General features: G+C 45.7%; 1 protein-coding gene across 2 annotated transcripts in view; it reads right to left on the reverse strand.

The window, feature by feature from the left end:
- Positions 1-24,476, reverse strand: part of TTLL10 (tubulin tyrosine ligase like 10) — a 229,529-nt gene that overhangs the window by 203,214 nt on the left and 1,839 nt on the right. For both annotated transcript variants that reach the window (XM_082229878.1, XM_082229876.1), the window contains exon 2: positions 20,816-20,963. In XM_082229878.1, coding sequence (XP_082086004.1) covers positions 20,816-20,892 — 77 coding nt within the window. In that variant the 5' untranslated portion in view covers positions 20,893-20,963. The remainder of the gene's footprint in view (positions 1-20,815; positions 20,964-24,476) is intronic.

Consider the following 24,476-nt stretch of genomic DNA (forward strand, 5'->3'; position numbering starts at 1 on the left):
GCTTTCCCTCCAGTTTCTGTTTTCTTTGCATTGGACGGTGTGGGATAACATAATTCTAACACGGTGAATCATGTAAAATTTTGCCACAGCAGACAGTGAAATGGATAGCATCGTTTTTGTCGGAAGCCGAACTGCAGCAGAACAGAAACAGTGCTGCATACGATTAACACACATTGGAAGGGAAACTGATACCTTGTTACATCTTACTAGCATGTGGATAACCAGGGAGTAGGGCTGAGCTTCTAGCCTATGGGTAGGCAAACTAAGGCCCGGGGGCCGGATCCGTCCCAATGGCCTTCTAAATCTGGCTTGTAGACGGTCCAGGAATCAGCATGTTTTTACATAAGTAGAATGCATCCTTTTATTAAAAATACATCTCTGGGTTATTTGTAGGGCATAGGAATTCGTTCATATATTTTTTTCAAAATATAGTCCAGCCCCCCACAAGGCCTGCTGAAAAAGTTTGCTGACCACTGTTCTAGCCCAACTCTTGAAATTATGCCCAACTGCCTAGCTCCACCCCAGGAGCTATACGTGTTGGTTGAAGGTCTGGAAGTGAAGCTAGCTCCTTTCATGTATGTTCTTCCACATGATCAGGCCTCAACACCACATGGAATACAGCTGGTACCCCTGTCAGACCTTCTCTTAATGCACAGGCGGTGGTGGTGTTGCTGTTGTTTGTTTGTTTGTTTGTTTGTTTATACCCCACCTTTTCCCCTGACATAACTCAAGGCAACTTACAGATAAAAATAAGAACAGCTAAAAAGAGGTGTTGGGAGTGGAGTCCGGCTGGTGCATGACTCAATCCCTCTATGCATCAACCCTTTCTTGGAGAGCAAATGGCTGAAAGGAGGCTAAAGAATACTGAGTACAGTGGTACCTTGGGTTACATATGCTTCAGGTTACAGACGCTTCAGGTTACAGACTCCGCTAACCCAGAAATAGTACCTCGGGTTAAGAACTATGTTTCAGGATGAGAACAGAAATCGCGGCGCAGTGGCAGCAGGAGGCCCCATTAGCTAAAGTGGTGCTTCAGGTTAAGAGCAGTTTCAGGTTAAGAACGGACATCTGGAATGAATTAAGTACATAACCTGAGGTACCACTGTACCAGTAAGACAACTGGTGGTGTGAACTGGTTCTGTGCCACCAAAGTCAGGTTTCTACCACCAGCTTTGCAGACCAAACCACATTCCTCAAGGGTGCAATTGAAGGTCACACCGATGCCATGCATTCAAGAGGAGAAGGAAGAGGAGGAGGAGGAGGAGGAGTTTGGACTTCACTCTCCTTAAGGAGCCTTAAAGTGGCTAACAATCTCCTTTCCCTTCCTCCCCCACAACAAATACTCTGTGAGGTGAATGAGGCTGAAAGATTTCAGAGAAGTGTGACTAGCCCAAGGTTACCCAGCAGCTGCATGTGGAGGAGCGGGGAAGCGAACAAGGTTCACCAGATTACGAGCCCATTGCTCGTAACCACTACACCACGCTGGCTCTCAAAGCATATGGTTTCCCTAAAAGAATTCTGAGAAATGTAGCTTGTCAAGGGAGCTGGGAATTTTAGATATGTGACAAGTAAACTACAGTTCCCCTGATCCTTTGGGGCAGCTGTAGTTGTTGAAGCAGTATAAATGTGCTTTAAATGTAGGATGTGGATGTGACCCGGGAGGCTGCGGTACCAGTTCAGTAGACTGGAATTTTCACAATTTTGGTCTGTTTTTTAATACAAATTGCTTCAGAAATGTGGAGGTCTGAATTTAAGACTGAAGAAAAGAAAAACTGAAAGGAGCAAAACTGATAGGTTTCTGCGTCCTTGCACCTAAATATTCACATGCCAGAAGGTAACGAGAAGAGAATTTAGGGGAGTGAAGGGGGTCTCTTTCTTTGGAGAGACGTAGGCATCAGTCGCCAGTTTATGTTCGCCCCTGGCGAACTGATGACTCTGTTTGGGAAGCCCTGGTTAGTTGCTTGCTTTGAGGTAAGAGGAAGCTGCTATTTTCATTAACTCTGCTCCGACATGGAAGGAAAGAACCCCACCTCCTATTCTCAGCAAACCATCTTCACAAGAGCTGGTCTGGAGAAACGAGGAGGGAGGGAAGAAAAAAATACGAGAAGCATACACAGTGAAGGATTTCCTGGGCCACAGAAGTTCACTGACATTTTCCCTTTCATTGAGGGCGATCAGAAGAATGCAGCTTCTCATACTGGCTCTGGAGCGGAAATGTGGATAATGCAGGAAATTACATGCACCATTCATCTTCATTGCGCCGCACCTATGAAAAGGGTATTTACCTGTGGCACTAGATTATCTCTGACTGCGTTATCGGAGGACAGCAGGTGCATTCAATTAGATTCTCAAATAATATTCCAACCCCCTCCCCTCTGCGCGCGCGCGCACACACACACACACACACACCCTCTTTATCCCTTCCCGAAACAGAATTTAGGACTGAAAGCCGGAGTTAATTGCAGCATGAGATCTATTCCTCTTCTGGCTCCCCATTATTCTAATACAAGACCCAGCTCCCATCAATGCTGTGGATAATAGGTTTCTATTTATGACATTTGTGATCACCCGGAAATAAATTCCCTTTGCTAAGATTGCATTGTTGGGGTGGGGGGCGAAGGAGACCATCTGCAAGGAGTTCCAAGGGGTGTTTGTGACTGTGTATTGGGGGGGGAGTAGACAGATGATAGCAAAGCTTGCTTATTTGTTACATCTGGGGGCTTGCATATTAGAATTATTCAGAAACCTAGCCAATTAACATTTCAAATGCTTGCTCGTGCCGAATTAATTCTTGATCAGCTAAAAAAAACAACCCGGCAGTTGCAGGCACCTAATCAAAAGGCTGGGTCCTCTACCCCCAATACATTTTGATGGCTGATACCTTGCATGTTCATGCTGTCTGCACTGCGGGGTGCAAAGGGACCCTGGTTCAGAAAGGAATATTTATCGAAAGCATCTCACGTATCAAAAGAGCTTGATTTGCCTGCTCGGTTGTGTTTTTTTTAACATATATATGCTTGACATTCTATGAGCTTCATTCTTTGTGATGCACAGTGGCACAAAAGGAATAGATGGCAACTTCACTGCTACACACACACACACACACACACACACACACACACACTTCCCCCATTCTTCATCACACGCACAAAAATCAATTTGAATGGGAGGTATTTATTCCAGAATTCAAGTTGTAGGGGGAGGAGAAGGACTCAGTCGCACCAAACATCCAGAAGCTTTAAAGGAATTTCTCAGATGAGAAATCAGGACTTGACTGGGGTTGTCAATCAAAAGCTGGGCCACTAGATGGCACTCTGTCACTGTCCCCCTGCTCTGGAGCCTCTGCAGAATGAATCATTACATAGCTATAAGTTATAGGACAAAGTTTTGACTGCCTAACAGAGGTTTTATGCAGAGGTAAGTCCAAGTGAGTTCAGTGGGGCTTACTCCCAAGCAACCATGTGCTCCACTACAGCCTAAGAATATGCGGTGCACTGCTATTTTTTTTTTAATTCTGAGCACGCCTGATGCTGGAATGCACACTATAAAAGCCACAAGAATGGCTGTTGGCCTATATCAAGGTTTCCAAAATACTCATTAACCCCCCTTGGCGAGCTCATAAAACTGTCATCGGCCCCAACCCAAATTCTTAGGAAGGTACTATAGAACCATAGAATTGTTGTCACCATTACTAGCAATCTGAAAAGAAAAGAAGGGCGGATATTGTTGTCCAGTGGAATTGTCTTATTAAATGCAGAAGTTCCGCATTGACAAGGAAGGTGCACTCTGTACATGCCCTTTCTTTCGGAGGCTCGTAGTTTCCCAATTGATTTTCTCACACTTTACTGCATAAACCTTTTTCCTGCCCCTCGCCCTTTCTAAACCCCCTTTCAACCCCCTAGCTCTTCATTCGCTCCCTGTACATTCCTACCAACCCCAGGGGAGGGGGTCAGTATCAACCACTTTGCAAAACTGTAGCCTGTCTTATGCGGTGGTCCCATTGAGACTGAGAGTGGGGAGGCAAGGAGCCCAACAGTAGGCGGAGCCAGAGCTGGTGATTGGCAGAGCCGGAGCCAATGACAAGCAGTGCCAATGCATTCTAGGTGTGCCTTCCTCCTCCCTGCCAAGTTCTACAAGGGGCAGCACTGAGACAAAAGAGGAGGAAGGGCCACCGCTGCCACCTCTTGCATTGGTGGTAAGTAGGAAGGAAGACATGCAAGTGCCAAGTGGGAACAAACTGAGGTTGGTTGGGAAATGCCCCATTTGCCCAACCAGGTAGAAACAATGATGAGAATCAGGAGGAGTCTGGATGTCTTCTAGCCTAACCCTTTTGGACTTGTGTCAGGGGTCACCAGGCAGCCCCAGAATCTCCTTTCCATGCTAGGGAACATGCAGAATGAGGTTATGTTAGGCTGAGAGTGAGTGACTGATCCAAGGTCACCCAAGTTGTTTCATGGCTGAGTGGGGATTTGAACCCGGGTCTCCCAGGTTCTCGTCTGACACTCTAACTGTTAGAATTCCTGCTCCGTGTCTGCAGTCATGGGATTTTTGTCTATCACATGACGGTGTGTGTTTTGACTCCACAAAGTAGGAAGTGACAGAGACAGGATGCTTGTGTTACTGTGTTCCATGAAGTGGGACTATTGTCCTTTGTTCCTTCTCTTTGCTGTCTGATGCTAGAGAGAGAGGGAACCATGCTGCAGAGCTCCATGAGTGTTTATATCTAAATAAAGTAGATTAGCCAAAATGCTGAGTTGCTGAGGTCTGTTACGAAAGCTGCGAAGACTCTGCGGATCCCTAAGTGTGCCAATGTCTGCTGGCATCGGTCGCTGTGATGTTCGGTCGATCCCAAACGATCAACCAGAAGGGAGAGAACATGCCAGTCGGGCATGTGTCTCTGCCAGGGTCCTACTCAAGTGTAGGACGAGCTCCTGACACTAACCACTACTCCACACTGTCTGTGTTTCCGTACAGATATGGAACTTGTTGCCTCTTCCGCTTGAAAACAAACCATGGAGAAGATTCCCGTGTGTGTCCTCTAGTATACAGTGTTGGCCTCTTGCCAAGTCTGGACCATGGGCAGCAAGGTGAGCCGGGAGGCCAGCCAGTAGTCAGGACCTGAGAGCCAACCAGATCAAGAAGCAAGCTGTAAGTTGGGACTGGAGCAGAAATCAAGGATAAGGACATAAGAAGAGCCCTGCTGGACCATGTCAAAAGGCCAATCTAGCCCAGAATTGTGTTCTCGCAGTGGCCAGTCAGATCCCTCTTCTGGGAAGGCCACCTGCAGGACCTGAGTGCTGCAGCGCTCCCTCCATTTCGGATACTTGGCAACTGGTGCTCAGAGTCACGCTGCCTCTGACAGAGGAGGGAGAGCATGCAGGGACATGCCAGACCTCAGGAAGACATTGTCAGCTGAACAACACTCAACTGGAGCTGCAAGCCCCTTTCTATATCCTAGGGAGTCCAATGGCCAACCTGGGTTGACAGGCCTGAAGGTGCTTCACTGAGAAGGATGCCTCTTGCAGTTCAGAGGTCTACTGTATGGGAGCGTTGCATTGCAACCTGGCAGATCCTGATGCTCATTTTGCATGGGCCACCCAACAAAGAGAGAAAGTGGGGAAATACTCGAGTTTGCATGCCCTGAATCTTCTAGCTTAACAGGCCCTGCTGAAATTTCCTTGCCTCAAAATCCAGGCACTCAACTGGAGTCTATGCAAAACTTAGCTACAGGTGTTTTCTTCCATTTGCAGCATGTTTCAGAGCCGAAGGTAACCTGGTGCCAAGGATAATCAGACTGTCTCGCCGCGAGAAAGTAGGGCGCCAGAACAACTCGACCTGGCCAGCCATTGTTTTCTAAAAGGCCCATTGTTAGTGGAAAACAGAGCAAGTTGTGGGAAACAATGTGGTGGTGAGTTCGAGATGTGCTCCACTGCGGCTTGTCAGAAGCAATGTATGCAAAGGGTTAAAGCTGGCCAAAAGAAATGACCGTCCTTTCATGGGGAAATGTTCTCCTTTACAATAAACACTCTTCACCCGTGAGGATTGTCTTCCCAGAGGAAGCTGGAGAGGCTCGCTCTCTGAATTGCCTGCTATTGTGTGCCATGGGGCAAAGCGTTCCAGGAACTGCTTAGCTGGAGAGAGTTTTATTTTATTTTCTGGAGATGAAGGTGTTTTGAAAGAGAACGCACTTGATGCAACTGTGGAACAAGAGCCTGGAATTCAAAGCCGGAAGCCAGTCTGCTGAAGTCGGAAGCTGGTTGCTGCCCAGGAAGCCACACACAGTAGATAATGTTAAAACAATAAAAGGGAGTGTCTAATCTATTGAAGTTCATGGACATTACTAACATGCCCCATTCATTTCAGTGAGTGTAGGACTTACGTAGTTGAAAATGACCCAGTGAGCTTTGTGCAGCATCTGAAAGACTTGCAGATTTATCAGGGCATCAGCTTTCGTGAATGTGAGACCACTTCTCTTCCCCACGAAATCATCTCTGCCAAGGAAAGACGGTGCTGTTTCCACAACAGTCTTGGGCCAGCACACAGCATCCATTTTTCAAGCCCCACGACTTTGTCACAATGGGGAAATGGCTGCATCTCGTTGTTGTTTTGCTCTCAATCCCTTAGATTACTTTAAACACACACATAGACTCGCATTCTTCTTTCTTTCCCTTTTCTTCACATCGTTGCCCCGAGTCCCTGCCTGCAGAGACGCTGGATGGGCCAGAAATCCTGCAAGTATATAGCGGACTCTGGCATTTTTACGGGCTGCGATATACAGTGGGAGTATTTTTGTTTTGTGGCCCTCCCATTTCTGAAATACCACTTGAGCCGGTCTTCAGTTGGCCAGAAGAGGGTGGAAGCTATTTCATGGGTGACGTTTTGGGTTACTGCCGGCACATAACTCAAGCAAATCCACTCCTCTGCCTTCCAGTAATTATGCCTGCACAACCCTCCATTCGACTTCCTTTATTGTCCAGTATTCCATTTACAGGCAGATAATGCTGCTTATGGCTTGGGCTGGTTCTGCCAGGGGCTTGTTTTATGCCCCTTGCTTTCTGGAGCTGTGCAAAGTTTTGGTAGGAAAGGGAGGGAAAGCCTTCTAAAGATTCTCTTTCCTGAAGCACTTGAGAGTTAAGGAGTCAATATTTATTTGCAGACATATACCGGTATGTTATGCAAGAGGGTGGCAGGCAAGCATATATTCCTGCTCCCTCCAAAAAAATCCACACAATGTCATATCTGGGTTCCTTCTTGCTAGCAAACCTTTCTCTCCTACATCGCAACAGCCTACCCTATTTTTTTGTCTTCAGCTAGGGTTGCAATATTTCAAAAAGTGAAAACCTGAAAACAAAAGTTGTTGAGCTTCCGATATGGGCTGACATACACCCGGGTTTTCCGGACATTTTAGCCACTTCCTGAAAATTCCACCTGGATGCCTTTTGTGATGGAGGAATCCTGGTTATGCTCAGGAAATTCCGGACATATGGCAGCCCTACTTCAGCCCATATTCATGGAAGCAGGGGGTGTCCGCTAGCAAGCAGCCACCAGACATCAAAAGCCATCAAAACAAGCACTTCCTTAGCCTAGCCTGGACACAACATAGAACAGGCATAGGCAAACTCAGCCCTCCAGAGGTTCTGGGACTACAATTCCCATCATCCCTGACCACTGGTCCTGTTAGCTAGGGATCATGGGACTTATAGTCCCAAAAGATCTGGAGGGTCAAGTTTGTCTATGCCTGGCATAGAAAAATCTTTCATGGCCAGCTAAGAAGAAGCCTAGAGGTGGTTTATCTCTCTTCACTTACTTATTTGTTTCACATTTATTACATTTATATCCCGCTCTTCCTCCCAAATTAGTCCATGTTATGTACTGAAGTTCTCACCCTGGGCCAGCAGGGGGATACTGTAGATAGTTCAGGTCCACATATGCAAATAAGGGATTGAAAGTGACGTTCAGTGATTGGATAGTTACAGAAAGTTGTTACTGTTGCATTCTAGTGGAGCTCTATATAAGCAGGCTGGCTGAACCCTTCAGTTCTGTTCTGTTCTGGCCTGTGAATAAACAAGAGCTGTTTGAAGAATCGCTGTGTCGTCTGATATGTTCACCCACAACTTAACAGTCCAGGGCGGCAAATGCACAAATGATACAACATCTAAGTGCATCTTTAAAATATTTCTAATACAGATGAAGATGGGGGAAAGATCTCTGCTGAAAAGGCTTGTTGGAAGAGAAGTGTCTTCAGCAGGTGTTGGAAACCCAACAGAGGTGGTGCCTGCCTAATACTCAAGGGGAAGGAATTCCAAAGAGTAGGTACCACAACACTGGGATGTGATACCTACATTGTGCAGAACAAAGGTATCTGCAGGAGCCCCTCACCTGCAGAGCATAGTGATTGGTTGGGCATATAAGGGGTGAGACAATCTTGCAGGTATCCTGGTCCCAGGTTGTTCAAGGGCTTTATACACTAAAACCAGCACATTTCATGCAGCCCAATAGTGCTCCTGTTGCAGCGGTGGAGAAAACATTGGAGATATGTATGTGCGTGCAGTGGCAAGCTTTGCCTCCATTTCCCAGATTTTTGCCTGAGTGACAGAAAATCACAGCATCCTAATCTAGGCTCATCATAAACATATTAAGGGCCTCAGCACGATAAATTCTGCTCCAACGAGATGCTGGGGGGGGGGGATTTATAGAACCAAGCAATCAATGGTGGCACAAGGGTAAGATGTCCTTGGGTGCATGTCAGCTAATTTACTGCCATTACTCAGATATGTAGCTATAAAAAGGACATCAGGATGCTTTTCTATGCCTTCATAAAAGCTTAATTTATAACTTCATCTCCAGAGTCAGGATCTGCCCGCAAACGGTTTCTGACACACGGATCTCTTTCGGAAGGAAGGCTCGCCCAGGTGCTGACAATCATCCGTTCAGTTAATGAGACAAAGGGAGAGGAATTGCCTGCAGTGACAGCAGCGTCATCTACTCCCACCCTCCCACCCTTCTGCAAATTTATTAGGCTACTTGGGATTATTAGGGTAACTAAGTATTTTGTGGCTGTGAACACAGGAAGCTGCCTTAGGCTGAGTTCGTCTAGACCAGTGGTGTCTTCTCTGACAGGCAGCAGCCCTCCGGGGTCTCAGGACCTAGCGCAGAACAGCTTGCAGCCATGTCAGGCATTTTTGTACCTTCCATCTTAAACATAGGTGGAGATTTCCACGGAGGTTGCAGCACGCAGAGAAGGGAACGGTAAACATTCCCCTGCCTTGATCCTGATGAAAGAAGCCTCCACTCACTGTCACACATAAATGAGCTAAAATTTATGATGGAGGGGAAAGCTCCCATTGATTGATCCCTGCAAGCAATGGCTACTAGCCATGATGGCTATGTTCTCCACTGCCAAAGGCAGTAAATGCTTCTGAATGCCAGTATCTTGGAACTGGAAGTCAGGAAAGAGCTGTTGCACTCAGGTCCTGCTTATGGGCTTCCCATTGCAGAATCTGGTTGGCCACTGTGAGAACAGGGTGCTGGAGCATATTCTTTGGTTCTTATGTTCTTAGCAGGGATTCCGATGTCAAGGAGCGGATTATAAAAGGATTCCTTCTAACAAGGAAATTTCTCTTTCTTCCTCTGTTTAAAGTATCATCATTGTCAGTTTTTCCCTGCAAGTTCCTGGGAGCTTGACCCCCGTGGGAGCGAGTTCCTTAAGTTAACTATGCGCTGCGTGAAGAAGTCTTTCCTTTTCTCTGTCCTGAATCTTCCAACATTGAGCTTCCCAGGATTTCCGCGAGTTCTAGTGTTAAACCACAACGGGGCAGTTTGTCAACCTACGGAGTCCTCCAGCTCCAAACCTTCTCTGGGAAAAAGAAACAGGAACTGCACGCCAAGCAGGCAAATCGTGTGTGTGTTTATGCAAAGGCATTTTCCCACCCCCTGCACGCACGCACACGCGCACGCATTTGATTATTTATTCCATGCAAATTTGCATGCAAAATTCCAAATGCCTTTCTTCCTTCAGAAGCATTATGCACTTCTTAATTGCAAGAGAAATGAAGTTGGCTTCTCCCTTCTGCCTTCGCAAGATGCGGAGCTCGTCGTCGGTACTCAATAAATAATCAAGGTTTGTTTTTTCTTCAAAACCTTCCTTGCCACTTTTGCTAATGATCCATGATGTTTGCGATAAACAAGCCATTTCCCTCCGAGAAGCTTCAATCAGCTTCTTGTCTCCTGGGAGCCCTTCTCTCTCTCTCTCTCTCTCTCTCTCTCTCCTTCTGTTTCTCTTATCGCCAACCATGGTGTCTTATCAGTTCCTAGTGCTGTGTGCAGACTAAGCCAAGCTTAGCTCAGCCTCTTCTGGAAAAATGAGTACTGCACATGGGCAGGTGTTGATGGAGACTCAACTTGGAAGTATGTTAGGCATCTGATGGGAGCAGCAGAAAGTGGTGGGGAGTCTGTAAGCATCAGAGGAGAACTTAAGGAGAATTCTTGTGGGTTTGGGCCACCAAAAAGGTTGAGAGAAAGGGAGGAAATGAGAATCATTGGGTTGTGTTCAACTGTGTTCTACACAGATCAGACCCATTGACATTAACAGACATCACTTATTCATAGGCAACAGTCTACTCAAAGTATGGTTACAGAACTTTAGAGTTGGACAGGATCTTGGGCGTCAGCAGGTCCAACCTGTCTGTTCAAATTGGTGGGCGGGTGGGTGTTCCTGCATCCATCTTTGTTGCTGGAGGCCCAGGTAGCCTTAGTGGCTAGGAGTGCCTTTTACCAGCTGTGGCTGGTATGCCTATAGCAGTCCTGGTAAGTCTGACCATAGTGAGCCATGCATTGGTAACCTCAAGATTTGCAACACGCTCTATGTTGAACTCCCCTTTGGGCCTGGTTTGGAGGCTCCAGCTGCTGCAAAATACAGTGGTACCTCGGGTTAAGGACTTAATTCGTTCTGGAGGTCCATTCTTAACCTGAAACTGTTCTTAATCTGAAGCACCGCTTTAGCTAATGGGGCCTCCCACTGCCGTCACGCCGCTGCTGCATGATTTCTGTTCTCATCCTGAAGCAAAGTTCTTAACCCGAGGTACTATTTCTGGGTTAGTGGAGTCTGTAACCTGAAGCGTCTGTAACCTGAGGTGCCACTGTACTGTGAATACAGTGTTGATGGGGACAGACTATTGGTAGCTGGTGCTCAAAAGCTTGCACTGTGTACCCATATGCTACCAGGTCAGGGTCAAGGTTATTGTAATAATTTGCAAGGCCCTTAAGTTGTTAGGTCAAGGAGACCTCAGCTACCGCCTGAACCTTTAAATCCTTGCCCAATCATTGAAGTCACTCTGGCTTGGATGCACAGCTCATATTCACCAGGAGCTGTGTGTTCAGTGTTGTGAGCCCGGTTTTATGGAACTCCCAGTTGAGGTCAGACAGACCCTCTTCCTGTTGACCTTCCAGGACCTACAGAAGACTTCTTTATTCCTGCAGGCATTTCAAATGAATTCTGGTTTCCTGGTTTTAACTAACTGCACTGAGTTTCTTTGCACACCGCCTAGAGACATTTGTAATTAAGCACTTAGAAATTGCTGAAATCAATCTTGAACGAAGAAATATTGAAACTACAAAATGTTGTAATATACAGCTACTGACTCACGCCTGTGTGCATGAACCCTGAATTGCCCATGGGGGTGGAGCTTTGCAGACTTCCTGCAACATTTTAGTTTCCTGCTATTCTCCTTTTTTTCCTATGCTTCCCAGAGCAAGGAGACATGTGGTCAATGGCTCCCAGTAGCAAAAAACAAAACAAAAACCCAAGTGAACTGAATCTCTCCAAAATGGAGATTTTAAACCCTGCACCTTTGCTAACCCAGAGATTGCGTGGTCCTTTTTGTAAGGAAACCAAGTTCTTTTCCTTTTAAGTCATTTAAACCTTTTTCATCTTCATTTTACTGCCAATGGAGACTTGCTTACTGTAACTTCTGGAAAATCCGTGAATAAAACATTCACTTATTTGCAAAGTTAAGAGTCTGTGATTTCTTCTAGCCTAAGTATTTTTGTAGGCAACATTTGTTAAAGGATAGATGAAGGCAGATGCAAATCTAAGCCCGCCCACCAGTATTGCACATAACAAAAATTATTATTTTAGTTGCCTTTGTGGCAAAAAAAATAAAATAGCCCCCCCCTTCCAAATCTCCTTCCTTGATATCTTTCTGCCTTGTCAGCTTTGGTAATTGAGAATTCAACAGCAAAAAGCAATGTAACGAGCCTTCAGTTTTTACTGTCAGCCTGGCTGTCCACATATTTCAACTTTATGAGGCATATTCTTGCAGCGAGACAAATTGTATACAAGGTCCTCATTCCGCCAATATTTCCTCGGCTTGACATTTCATCTTCTCCACGGGAGTGGGAGCCGAGTCACGATGCCAAGCTGAGGACGAGGCCCAGATGAAAGGAGGAGGAGGAGGCTTCTGCTGGACCACATCTGGGAAGGACAAAAGAGCAAGGGAAGCAGACCCGGCTTGATGTTGGAGCACCTGATTGGCATGCAGAAGGCCTCAGGTTCTTCAGGAAAAGCTGCTGGAGACTCCCTATGTCCCTGTGTCTTAAGAGGAGGGCCACAGCTCAGTGGTAGAGCATCTGCTTTGCATGCAGAAGGCCATAGGTTCATTCCCCATCATCTCTGGTTAGGGCTGGGGCAGATCCCCTGCCTGAAACCCTGGAGAGCCACAACCAGTGTACTGAGCCAGAGGGACCATCTAAGGTAGTATCCTATGTTCCTATCAGCCCAAGGCAGCATGAACAGCCATTATGGGGGATGGAGGTGGTAGTCTATTATCATCTGGAGGGCCACAGTTTCCCCTTCCTCTGCTCTAGGAAAACTAGGTGCTGAACAAGGATCCATGGTCTGACTCAGTGTAAGGCAGCTTCCTATGTTCCTATATAACCTCCCTTCAAACTGGGTGATCCAAGTCAGAAGTTGAGATCAAAAGGTGCAAAAAAACGCAATGTGTCTGACTGCAACTCCCATCTTCCCCAGTCACCTTAGCCAAGGTTCAGGGATCATGGGAGTTGTAGTCCAGCAACATCTGGGGACCCAAGGGGGTGTATTCTTATTAGGACTGCTTTGTGTGCAGAAGGCCCAGGTTGAATCCCTGGCATCGCCAGGTTAGGGCTAGGAGAGACCCCTGTCTGAAACCCTGGAGAGCCGTTGCCACTCAGTGTAGACAGTCCTGAGCTAAATGGACCAATGGTCTGGGCTCAGCAGACGGCAGCTTCCGGTGCAATGTTGGCGAGGATGGTACAGGAGTAGTTGGGAAACAAGAAAATGTAAGAAAACTGAAGTAACTGAACAAGACTGTGCTACGGCAACAACAAAAAAAGAGATCACAAGCTGTTTTCCAACAGCCTGGATTTCACGCTGAGAGATGTAGTTAAACGGGGCCGCTTTCCCTATCGGTGGGCGATGCTGTGTGCCCGCCTTAAGAGTACAAGGCATGGATCAGAGATAAGAAAATGTGCTCAGTGGGAGGTAACCGGCTTCTGCTGGGCATCCTAAATCCATTTAGGCCTTTAGGTGGGACCGTGATATTAGTGTAATCTCTCTGGTTTCCCTGCAAACGGCCTCCTGACACGGCACTTTGGTCTCTACTTAATGAAACGAGAAAGGCAACCCAACTGTGCCCCCCTTTCGCAGAAAGCACCAGGCTCCCCACCGTTACCACCTTACAAAAGGCACCGTAGTTTTCTGGCAAATTAACCACAGCCCAGAAATAATTAACCCCACTGCGGTGAGGATTTTTACAATGGCTATATATCAAGCTCAGCTAACTTAGGCCCCCTCGGATAATTGCTTCGATCTCAATTGTTTCCCCCTACAAACGCAGAGAGCCCCCCCCTTCTTTCTACCAACCGTTGTAAAATCAGCTGTTGTTTATGTGCCACGCAGGGTGACTTTAGAAGATGTATGTTGAATGCCGCATCTCAGTACGCCGTCCCTTTAGGGAGGGACAGCTGCTCAGTGGTAAAGCACATGCATTGCATACAGAAGGGCCCGAGTTTGATTCACGGCATCTTCAAAAGGACCAGGAAGCGGATGATGGAGTCCCTATTTCTGCCTGAGAGCCTAAAGTACTGCTGTCAGGCACAGGAAGCAATACTGGGCTAGATAGGGACAGCTAAAGGGTGCTCACATTTCCGATTTAGAGTGCAGTGAAGTCATATGGGCTTGTTCCAGTGCGTTAACAGCTTTCTCCCCAGCTGTTCACATCCACAGGACTTCATTAGTGTCAGATTCATTTCTGTTTGTGTATGCACAGGGCAGCCATGTCTTTACTCTTATGCAAGAGTGTTTGCACCTTGGCAGGAGACAAAATAGGAATAGCTGGAGGACTCCAACTGGTGTGAAGCTGGTTTGAGAAACAAAGCATCCAACAGCAGTATTTTAAAGCAACGCACAGGCTACATAAGCATTTGGGAGAATGTCGTGCGGACACGGGTTAAAAACCCAGAAATGGAAACTCTGCGAGTGTGAACACTGCCCAAGCCTGCCTTGGTATAAAGTGGCTCCCTGTGTTCTTTCAGCATGAGGGTGGGGCTTTTCCAGGCAAATTAATAGGTGCTGTCACATTTCACAGACACTTCCCAGCCAGACAAAAGCACTCAAGGAAGCAGAGCAGAGGGGAAGGAGTGTGGCCTGGGGAGAATGCCAAGGGCCAGGTAGAGAGGTCCATAGGGCCACATTTGTTCCCAGGGCCTGAGGTTCCTTACTCACGTGCTAACATTTAGGAGGCTTGAATGAAGAAGGCGTGCATCAGTCTAGCCATAGGGAGCTACTAGGAATTGTGTGTTCAAGTCATTTCAGTGGATCTACTCTGAACAGGAAGGGACGCGGGTGGCGCTGTGGGTTAAACCACAGAGCCTAGAACTTGCCGATCAGAAGGTCTGCGGTTCGAATCCCCGCGATGGGGTGAGCTCCCGTTTCTCAGTCCCTGCTCCTGCCAACCTAGCAGTTCGAAAGCATGTCAAAGTGCAAGCAGATAAATAGGTACCACTCCGGCGGGAAGGTAAACAGCGTTTCCATGCGCTGCTCTGGTTCGCCAGAAGTGGCTTAGTCATGCTGGCCACATGACCTGGAAGCTGTACACCGGCTCCCTCAGCCAATAAAGCGAGATGAGCGCCGCAACCCCAGAGTCGGCCACGACTGGACCTAATGGTCAGGGGTCCCTTTACCTTTACCTTACTCTGAACAGAACTTAGTTGGAGACAACCTTCTGCGGTTTCCTTGGGCCTGCCTCCCCAGTTACATTCCCCGCCTGTCTCGCTGCTGAGTTGCCCTTCCCTTCCTGCCGACAGGCTCTTATATGGCCACAGCGAGGGGATAGGCACATACCGCAGCCAGCTTCCACTGCATCTCTCTAAACCTCTACGCTCCAGTGTTTACTTCCAGCTGAGCCAAGGCTGGAGAAATGCAAGGACGTGCCACACCCTTGCTGCCTTCCTGTTTCTAAGCTAAGGCTGGGTGACCAGCTATCTGGATGCTGACGCAACAGGGTTTGGGGTTTGTTTGCTTTTGCACTGTTATGTACTGAGTTGAAGAGGATCCAAATTTCAGCAGTCTGATTGGTTCTAGAACAATAGGATTCAGAATGAAATAGTCTGATTGGTCCTAGAACAATAGGATCCAGAATGCAGTAATCTGATTGGTCCACAGGAGCCACCCAATCCAACTCCAGGTGGAAGTGAAGCCACAACCTGATTGGCCTACAGGAGAATCCCAGAATTAGCCAACCACGTGGCTCCCATTGTGTAAATAATGTATATAAAGCAGACATTTCGGGGGAACTTGCATTCCTCACCACTATGAGCTGAATAAAGAGAATGAAATCCACACTCGACTCCAAGTATATTTCATGTACTATGGGGGCAGGGTTAGACTACATGACCACCAAGTTCCCTTCTAATGCTGCAGTTCAATGCTATAAGGCCTTTAAAAGTTTGAGCTTTTGAAACTGAGCCTTTAAAAATTTGCTGGATTAGCCATCTATCTGCTGTCCCTGAAAGGTCTCTGCAACTTGCTGTAGATCTTCCCCTTCTACTGATTATATCCCGCTTTCCACTGCCAGATCTCTCCTCAAAACCCATCCCATCCCATCAATAGTGTCTTAGTTTGCACTGCACTGCCCCACTTTACCTTCCTAATCCACTATGCAGCTACGGGTTGCAACTGAAGCCATCAAATGCGGGGCATGGCCGAAACAGTTAAAATTGCTTTTAAGCAAAAATTAAAACCAAATGCCACAAAGGAAAAACTAATATAGGAATAATCTTCATCAGACTTAATTAGCAATTCGGGCTGTTACCAAGACACACAATTAAATCTATAGGTAAAACGAAAACCCAATACAATTTGTGCACAGAGCTTTAATCTGCAAGCGGGTGCACAAATCTATAAGGAGGAAAAACAATCATTAATTTTAATAATGCCTAGAATTACTATGTGCCGAGATGAGTTTTCAGCATCAAGACAACAGCTTCACCTCTTGGGAGGCATCAAAGAAGAATTAAACTTTCTTTCCTTAAATATGAATGGGGAGAGCCAGCTTGTCTGGATCCTTAAAATGCAGTGGATGTTCGCACCAGGTAACGGAATATCGTAAACACTGGCAGCAATGTCTCTCTCAGTGGACTAAACTGGTTATTTCCATATCCATCTTTTCAATCTGTGTCCGGTTGCACAACACCATTTGGGGCTTAAGATAAACCTGTTTAGATTTTCTTCTTCTTCTTCTTCTAACGGATGCTTTGCATCAAGGGATGCTTTTGTTCCTGGAAGTTTATGGCTGTCTAAAACTTTGTAAGCTGAGAAACGGGGCCAGGGTCTCCAGAAGAGTTGTCAGTGAATCGATTTCTATGCACTTTCAAAATATGTAGTGTTATGATTTGGGGGGGGGGACGCCAATCTGTCTGGATGGAACCCTGGGTTCCCTTCCAAACCTTCAACCTATACCTCTGGGGGCAGAATATGTAAGAGGAAGCCTGCCAAACCAGTCCTTTTGTCAAGGAAGTGGCAAAGAAAGGGGAGGGGAAACATTTCACCCCATTGTGCTCACCCGGCTAGAGGCCATGCAATCCTAGGTAGGGAAAAGAACAATATCCAGAGTTGGTGGTCGTGTGTGTGTGTGTGTGTGAGAGAGAGAGAGAGAGAGAGAGAGAGAGAGATGAAAAGCTACCGTAAATGCTAGAAACTGCAGAGAGCAATGTTTTTTGCTCCGTGCTGGATCTGTTGAGGTATTAAGACTGAGAACCCCTCCCCCCAATGCTCAGCTTGTATACCTCAGCTTACAGATGCTTTGGGTTGCGCAATTTCGGGTTGCGCACCACGCCAAACCCAGAAGTACCGGAATGGGTTACTTCTGGGTTTCGGCACTTGCGCATGCGCAGAAGCGCTGAATCACAACCGCACGTGCACAGACGCGGTGCTGTGGGTTGTGAACATGCTTCCCTCATGGATCACGTTCACTACCTGAGCGTCCACTGTATGTGGAAATAAAGTCATAGGCCCTAAAGACACCACACCTTCTGCTAACTTGCATTTCAAGGAAACCAAACCCTGGGTGATGCGCTTGAGATCCCTTGCGCCTCTCACTGCTTGGAGGGTGGGGTGGCATGTAACAGTATATTTCAGGAATCCCTCTCCATGGCACCCACCACAGACGCCACACCACACTGAGGTCCAGCGCCGAGGGCCTTCTGGCAGTTCCCTTGCTGCGAGAAGCCAAGTTACAGGGAACCAGGCAGAGGGCCTTCTTGGTAGTGGCACCCGCCCTGTGGAACACCCTCCCACCAGATGTCAAAGAGAACAACAACTACCAGACTTTTAGAAGACATCTAAAGGCAGCCCTGTTTAGGGAAGCTTTTAATGTTTAATAGGTTATTGTATTTTAGTGTTTTGTTGGTAGTATTATCCACCTTAATGGACCAGCCTCCACTGGGTCAGAGACGCCTCTTCCTGCAAGGCTGTTCCTGCGGTCCTGCTCAAATGCTGACACCCACCCAATATGAGCAAGTCAGAAGTGTTGGAGGCAGGGTGGGCACACCAGGTGAGCAGGGAAGGAGGGCACTCTCTTGCTTCCTGCTATGCATTTTTAAAACTAATATCATTGATTTTTATTGCACTAGTTTTATTTTTAAAAATGGGGGGAGGAAAAATAACCCTCAGCTTACATTGACAATACATTTAAACATCAACACATCCATCTTAGTTTACACATATAGATCAATATATACCATCTAAATGTCCAATTATGTATCCAAGAGTTGGGGTGTTTATATAAAACATGCTCAATTGTAACAAGAGTGTTAATGTCATCAAACCATTGCAAAAGAAATAGCAGATATTTATCCTTTCAGGCTCAAATAATAAGTCTCTTAGTGATCAGTAGGGCCCACAGCATCCGTTCTTCTTGTCCCACCATTAATCTCCATGTGAGAAATACGATTTAAAACTACACAAACATCTGAAAATTTCAAGGATCTTGCCAATACAAAATTGATACGGATGACAACTTCTGATGAAAATGAAATATCACTGGACATGCTCAAATCCTGTGTCTCAGAGAGGTATTTACAGTTTTACACCTCCAGCACCTACCTGAATTGGACAGGGCTTAGATCTAAGTAAAATGTAACATCTGATCCAGCAAACCAGCCCATAGATAAAGAAGAACTCCACCATTTTATGTATCAACTGCCGTGCTGTCTACAGCACTTGAAAAGCATTTTAATAAAAACTAATTTAATAAATAATAAAACCAATAATTTGATAAAGCCTACTTAAAAACAATATACAGTGGTACCTCAGTTTTCAAATGTCTCGGAAGTCAAACGTTTCGGTTTTTGAACACCAAAAACCAGGAAGTAAATGCTACCGTTTTCAAACGCGCCTCAGAAGTTGAACAGCTTCCGCTGAGTGTTTCTCAATTAAATTTTCAGACCGCCCTTTGAACCTCAGTTTTCAAACATTTCAAAAGTCGAACAGTCTTCTGGAACTGATTACGTTTGTAAACCAAGGTACCACTGTACGTCTCTAATAATGTCCAAAGCCAAAAGGCCCCACACTGAGTTCCAACAGATAAAACACAGGAATAATAATAATAATAATAATAATAATAATAATAATAATAATAATATGGTCTCTACATGGTTTTAAGTTTGGTAATAAGTTGCATTATTGCATTATTGAATTATGGTGCTGGAGGAGACTCTTGAGAGTCCCATGGACTGCAAAAAGATCAAACCTATCCATTCTGAAGGAAATCAGCCCTGAGTGCTCAATGGAAGGACAGATCCTGAAGCTGAGGCTCCAATACTTTGGCCACCTCATGAGAAGAGAAGACTCCCTGGAAAAGACCCTGATGTTGGGAAAGATGGAGGGTGCAAGGAGAAGGGGACGACAGAGGACGAAATGGTTGGATAGTGTTCTTGAAGCTACCAGCATGAGTTTGACTAAACTGCGGGAGGCAGTGGAAGACAGGAGTGCCTAGCGTGCTCTGGTCCATGGGGTCACGAAGAGTCGGACACGACTAAACAACTAAACAGCAACAATAAGTTGCAATTTGGTCTGAATAGAGACATTGGATTCTTATCTCATTATACATGATATAGCTATTTTTAGCCATCCCACCCCTTGCTTTTTCCTGTAAGACCAATTGCAGTCGTTAATAGTCGTCAACAGGTTTACCACACCTATTAGCCAATCACCCATTCCCATCACCCTTCTGAGTAATACCCCTCCCCACCCTCTCACTATATATAAGGGTCTGGTGACTTCTGTTTCAGTGTATCTGAAGAAGTGTGGATGCACACGAAAGCTCATACCAATAACAAACTTAGTTGGTCTCTAAGGTGCTACTGGAAGGATTTTATTTTTTGTTTGTTTCGACTATGGCAGACCAACACGGCTACCTACCTGTAACTAGAATGATGTTATTCATTTATGCATAAAATCTTAACACACCGTTCCTCCAAAAGGATCCCAGGGTAGCAAACACATAAATGATAAGACAATGCAATTAAAACATTAAAGAACGAATTTTATACATAAAAACAATTGCACAGCAGATGAAAATTGGGATAAAGATCTCTCCCCAAAAGATTTGTCACAAGAGGAAGGTCTTCTAATAGAGCTTCTGAAACGACAAAAGGGCCAGTATCTCTCTAATATATAACATGAGAGCATTCTATAGGGCAGTTGCCAGCATGCTGAAGACCTAATCCCTACATTGTATGGAATGAAAGTCTTGACAAGCTGGTATCTGCAGGAGGCCCTCTCCTGCAGAGCGCAGTGATCAGTTGGGCATAAAATGCATGAGACAATCTTTTACTCTAATTTGCATATGATTGTTTTCCAGAAAACCCACATCACTGCCTTCACTTAGGGCTTTCGAAACCAGCACTTTGAATTGCGATCAGAAATAACCAAGCCATCATTGCAGCTGCTACAAAGGTGGTGATGAGGGAGAAGAGACGTATGAGCCCTATAATCTCACCTCTGTAAGAAGTGTGGCTGCAGCATTCAGAAGCGACTGAAGTTTCTGAATGGTCTTTAGAGGCAACACACATATAGCGCATTACAATAATTGAGAAAGGAATGAGGCACAGATCACTGTAACCAGGTAGGAAGGTTACACTGTTTTGACCTCGTCTGCTAATATCAAACATTAACGGGTGAGCATTTGTTGCTTTCTGATGCCTAGCAGAAAGCCAGCAACGTTCCGACAACTGATCTCAATGCCTTTGTGGAAGCCACAACACTGTTCACCCTTACCTGCCGCCGTCTTCTGAACTTCTCAAAAGCCTCCTGCATGCTCTCAGTATCTGTTCTTTTCTCCTTCTCTTCATCATCAGATCCCTCAAGAGTTACTGTGAAAGCACAGTAATTGTTCTTCCTTCCCGATGCCATCATTCTTTCGTACCTTCCGTACAAAGAAGTTCAAATGGTCATTTGCCAGAAATTCACATTTTAATTCCACTGCAACCAAGTTTTGGAAGACTACTTCCTAGTGTGGTCCACCTCATAAGGAAACAAGAACATAGGAAGGGCTCTCTGGATCAAACCAAAGGCCCATCGAAACCTGTTTCATAATGTCAACCAGATGTTTATGGGAAGCTCACAAGCAGGTCCTGAGAGCAAGAGCATTCTCCCCACCTGCCATTCCCAGTGACTAATATTCAGAGATATACAAGCAACCCCCAATTTGCAGGGGGGTTGCATTCCAGGTCATTGCAACCCCACAATGGTGGAGCGTGTATAAGCTTGCTCTGCACAGTTACGCCCCCTTTTTATGCCTTTTTCTTTGATGTGTTGAAATAAAAAATGAACTTCTAAGTTTTTCCACTGAGAAATTACTCTGCCTGTAATTTAAGTGAGATATTCACCTCTAAATGCCAACTTTCCCTACATCATTTTGTCCAGTGGGACCAATGTTGGATGTATGAATTAGTGTACATGTTTAGGTGGACAAAGACTACTGCATTGGATTCTGTGTATTTAAGTATTAGGCACCATCTTTTTCACCTGGATATGAAAGGCAGTCAAGACCCTAATGATCTTTAAAGCATCTGTGGGTTTTAATGAAATCACTTACTACATAGTGTAGTAATTCAATAACTATGTAACTATGATGTATTACAGTATTTTAATATTTTTTTGGAAGCCTCCGAGAATGGCAAGGGAAGCCCAGCCAGACGGGCGAGGTATAAATAATTTATTATTATTATTATTATTATTATTATTATTATTATTATTATACTTCTGGGTTCATGACAATGCACACATGCACAGCCGTGGGTGCTTTGAACGTGCACAGAATGGTAATGGCCTGTACTACCTCTGACAGTTAAGGGAGATCATGTTTGTTTTTGGGTAGTGCTGAATGAAAAATTTGACTCCGTGTGCAGTTTAAGATGAAACAACCTAATTCACACTTTCCAAAACAATACGCAAACTGAAGCACAGTCATCCCTCAAAATTCACGCTTCTCTCCAGACAAGCAATGGGTACAAAAATGTACACACCAGGGTAAAGTGTTCATAAAAATACTTATATTAATGAAAGCAACATATGAAAATGCATCCCATTAGGAAAAATCACTTTGCGTGAATGTACACATTAGGGGAAATTACATACTAAGGTGTATATTAGGAAAAATTCACACTAAAATGCTGATGAATTTTCATGAGGACTTTAAAAAAAAGGGAACTTGCAAATTGATGTAGAAATGGGGAAGACTCATATTTAGACTGGCAAAGTGAGACACCAAAACGAACAGATTTGCCCTTTCCTACTTTGCAGGAAGTACTCTCTGGGAAGGAAGAGCCATAATCTGAATCCTATTGAAATGACTCCATGATCGGAGCAGAAGTGAAGTCCTTCGCTGCTTGTTAATGTGGGAACAAACGACTACCGTTTTCGAAAAGACAGGCAGGGAAGCACTTAAATCTGTCCTAGCCTCATTACACAGATAATTAAAATTTTGCTCAGTAGTGCACAAGACCAATAACCTAGTCTATTAAAATATTTGTAAAAATGTCACTGTGTGTGTTCTTCCAAGATTTTAACGGCTTTCTCCAAATGTCTGGCTGGATTACCAAGTAGGCATGAAAGTTGAGCAGCCTTAACAGAGTGGATAAGCTGGGACAAGGGAGAGGAAACCGACTGGGCCCCTCCAATTTTTATTTTTAATTATTTTTCTCTCTCTATCTCAGTAAAAGTAGGTCTCAAGTCATTTCATTTACAGAGATGTAACAAAAAAACAAGCAAACAATTTTCGAGCTGATTGCTAAACAAGAAACAAACCAGCTCCCGTGCTCCATGGTTCTGGCTGATGTTTGCAAAGGTGCTTGCGAGTGCTTCCCCCACTCACAACCTAGCCTTTCTGCCCTCAAAACTGGAGAATCCTCTGACCACATCCCTCACTGGCCCTAAGTCCCACCTTAGTCATTTTTGCCTGCCTGCAACATGTCCTTCAACTCTGATACTGCCTCTTGGTTGCTGGGTGCAGGGTAAAGAAGAGTCTGCGAGTGTGCATAGAAGCTGGTCAATGGATTTCAATGCATTATATGTGGGGCTGACTCTGGAAACAGTTCAGAAACTTCAGCTGGTGCAAAATTTGACAGCCAGGTTGCTCACCGGAACAAGAGTTTGAGCATATGACGCTGATACCAGCCCAACTGCACTGGCTGCCAATTAGTTCCCGGGCCCAATTCAAACTGCTGGTGCTGACCTATTAAGTCTTACACAGCTCAGGACCTCAGGCCTCCCCATATACAAACTTACCCGCATCCTGTGCTTATCATCCAAGGTTCTTCTCTGTGTTTCCCACTCTCCATGAGAAGTTCAGAGGGTGACAACATGAGAGCAGGCCTTTTTGGTGGTGGCTCCCCATCTGTGGAATGCCCTCCCCAGAGAGGCTCTCCTGGGAGCATCATTACATGGATTTAGGTGGCAGGTGAAAACATTCCTCTTTACCCAACCATTCAGCCATTAAATAATCTATGGCTTGCTAAATGGGGGGCAGGGGTACAGTTATTACCATTATTTTATCATTATGCTGTGCAAATTATCTTCTTCACTAGACTTGATATTAGCCAAAAGGCTAAGTAATTGTCTTCTTAACAAAAAAAATTCCTTCCAGTAGCACCTTAAAGACCAACTAACTTAGTTCTTGGTATGAGCTTTCGTGTGCATGCACACTTCTTCAGATACACTGAAACAGAAGTTGCCAGATCCTTCTATATAGTGAGGTGGGGAGGGGTATTACTCAGAAGGGTGGTGGGAATGGGAGATTGGCAGATAGCTGAGATGATCATCAACTTCTGTTTCAGTGTATCTGAAGAAGTGTGCATGCACACGAAAGCTCATACCAAGAACTAACTTAGTTGGTCTTTAAGGTGCTACTGGAAGGAATTTTTTTATTTTGACTATGGCAGACCAACATTGCTACCTACCTGTAACTGTCTTCTTAACGTTGTACACCACAACATTAGTGACTGCTTGAGAGGGGCGCTCAGCTCCTGTGTCTTGTGAGCGGAGCGCGAAAGGGCTCCGGAGACGGGCTGGCACCAACAAAGCCCAGCCCCCTTTCTCCTCTAGGCAGGGTGGGGAGAAACCAGGAGGAGGGAGGGAGGAGGAGGCACCACTGCCGTGTGAGGGAGAGGAGAAGAACGCATGCACACTGGCGATCCACGCGCTGGCAATCCACGCGGAGATTCCTGGACCATCCACAGGCCGGATTTAGAAGGCAATTGGGCCTGATCCAGCCCATAGGCCTTAGTTTGCTGGCCCATGGTCTAGGCAATGTTGCTGAGGTGCTCACAGAATCCTACCATTGGCTCAATGGCCAATTAGTTGTCATGTCTCCTGAAGCTCAGAAGTGAGCAGGTGAGGCCTGTGTGGTAGGAACACATCCTAGTAGTGTACGTATGGC

The sequence above is a fragment of the Podarcis vaucheri genome (genome assembly GCF_965113315.1).
Source record: "Podarcis vaucheri genome assembly, chromosome: 7".
Lineage (NCBI taxonomy): Eukaryota > Metazoa > Chordata > Lepidosauria > Squamata > Lacertidae > Podarcis > Podarcis vaucheri.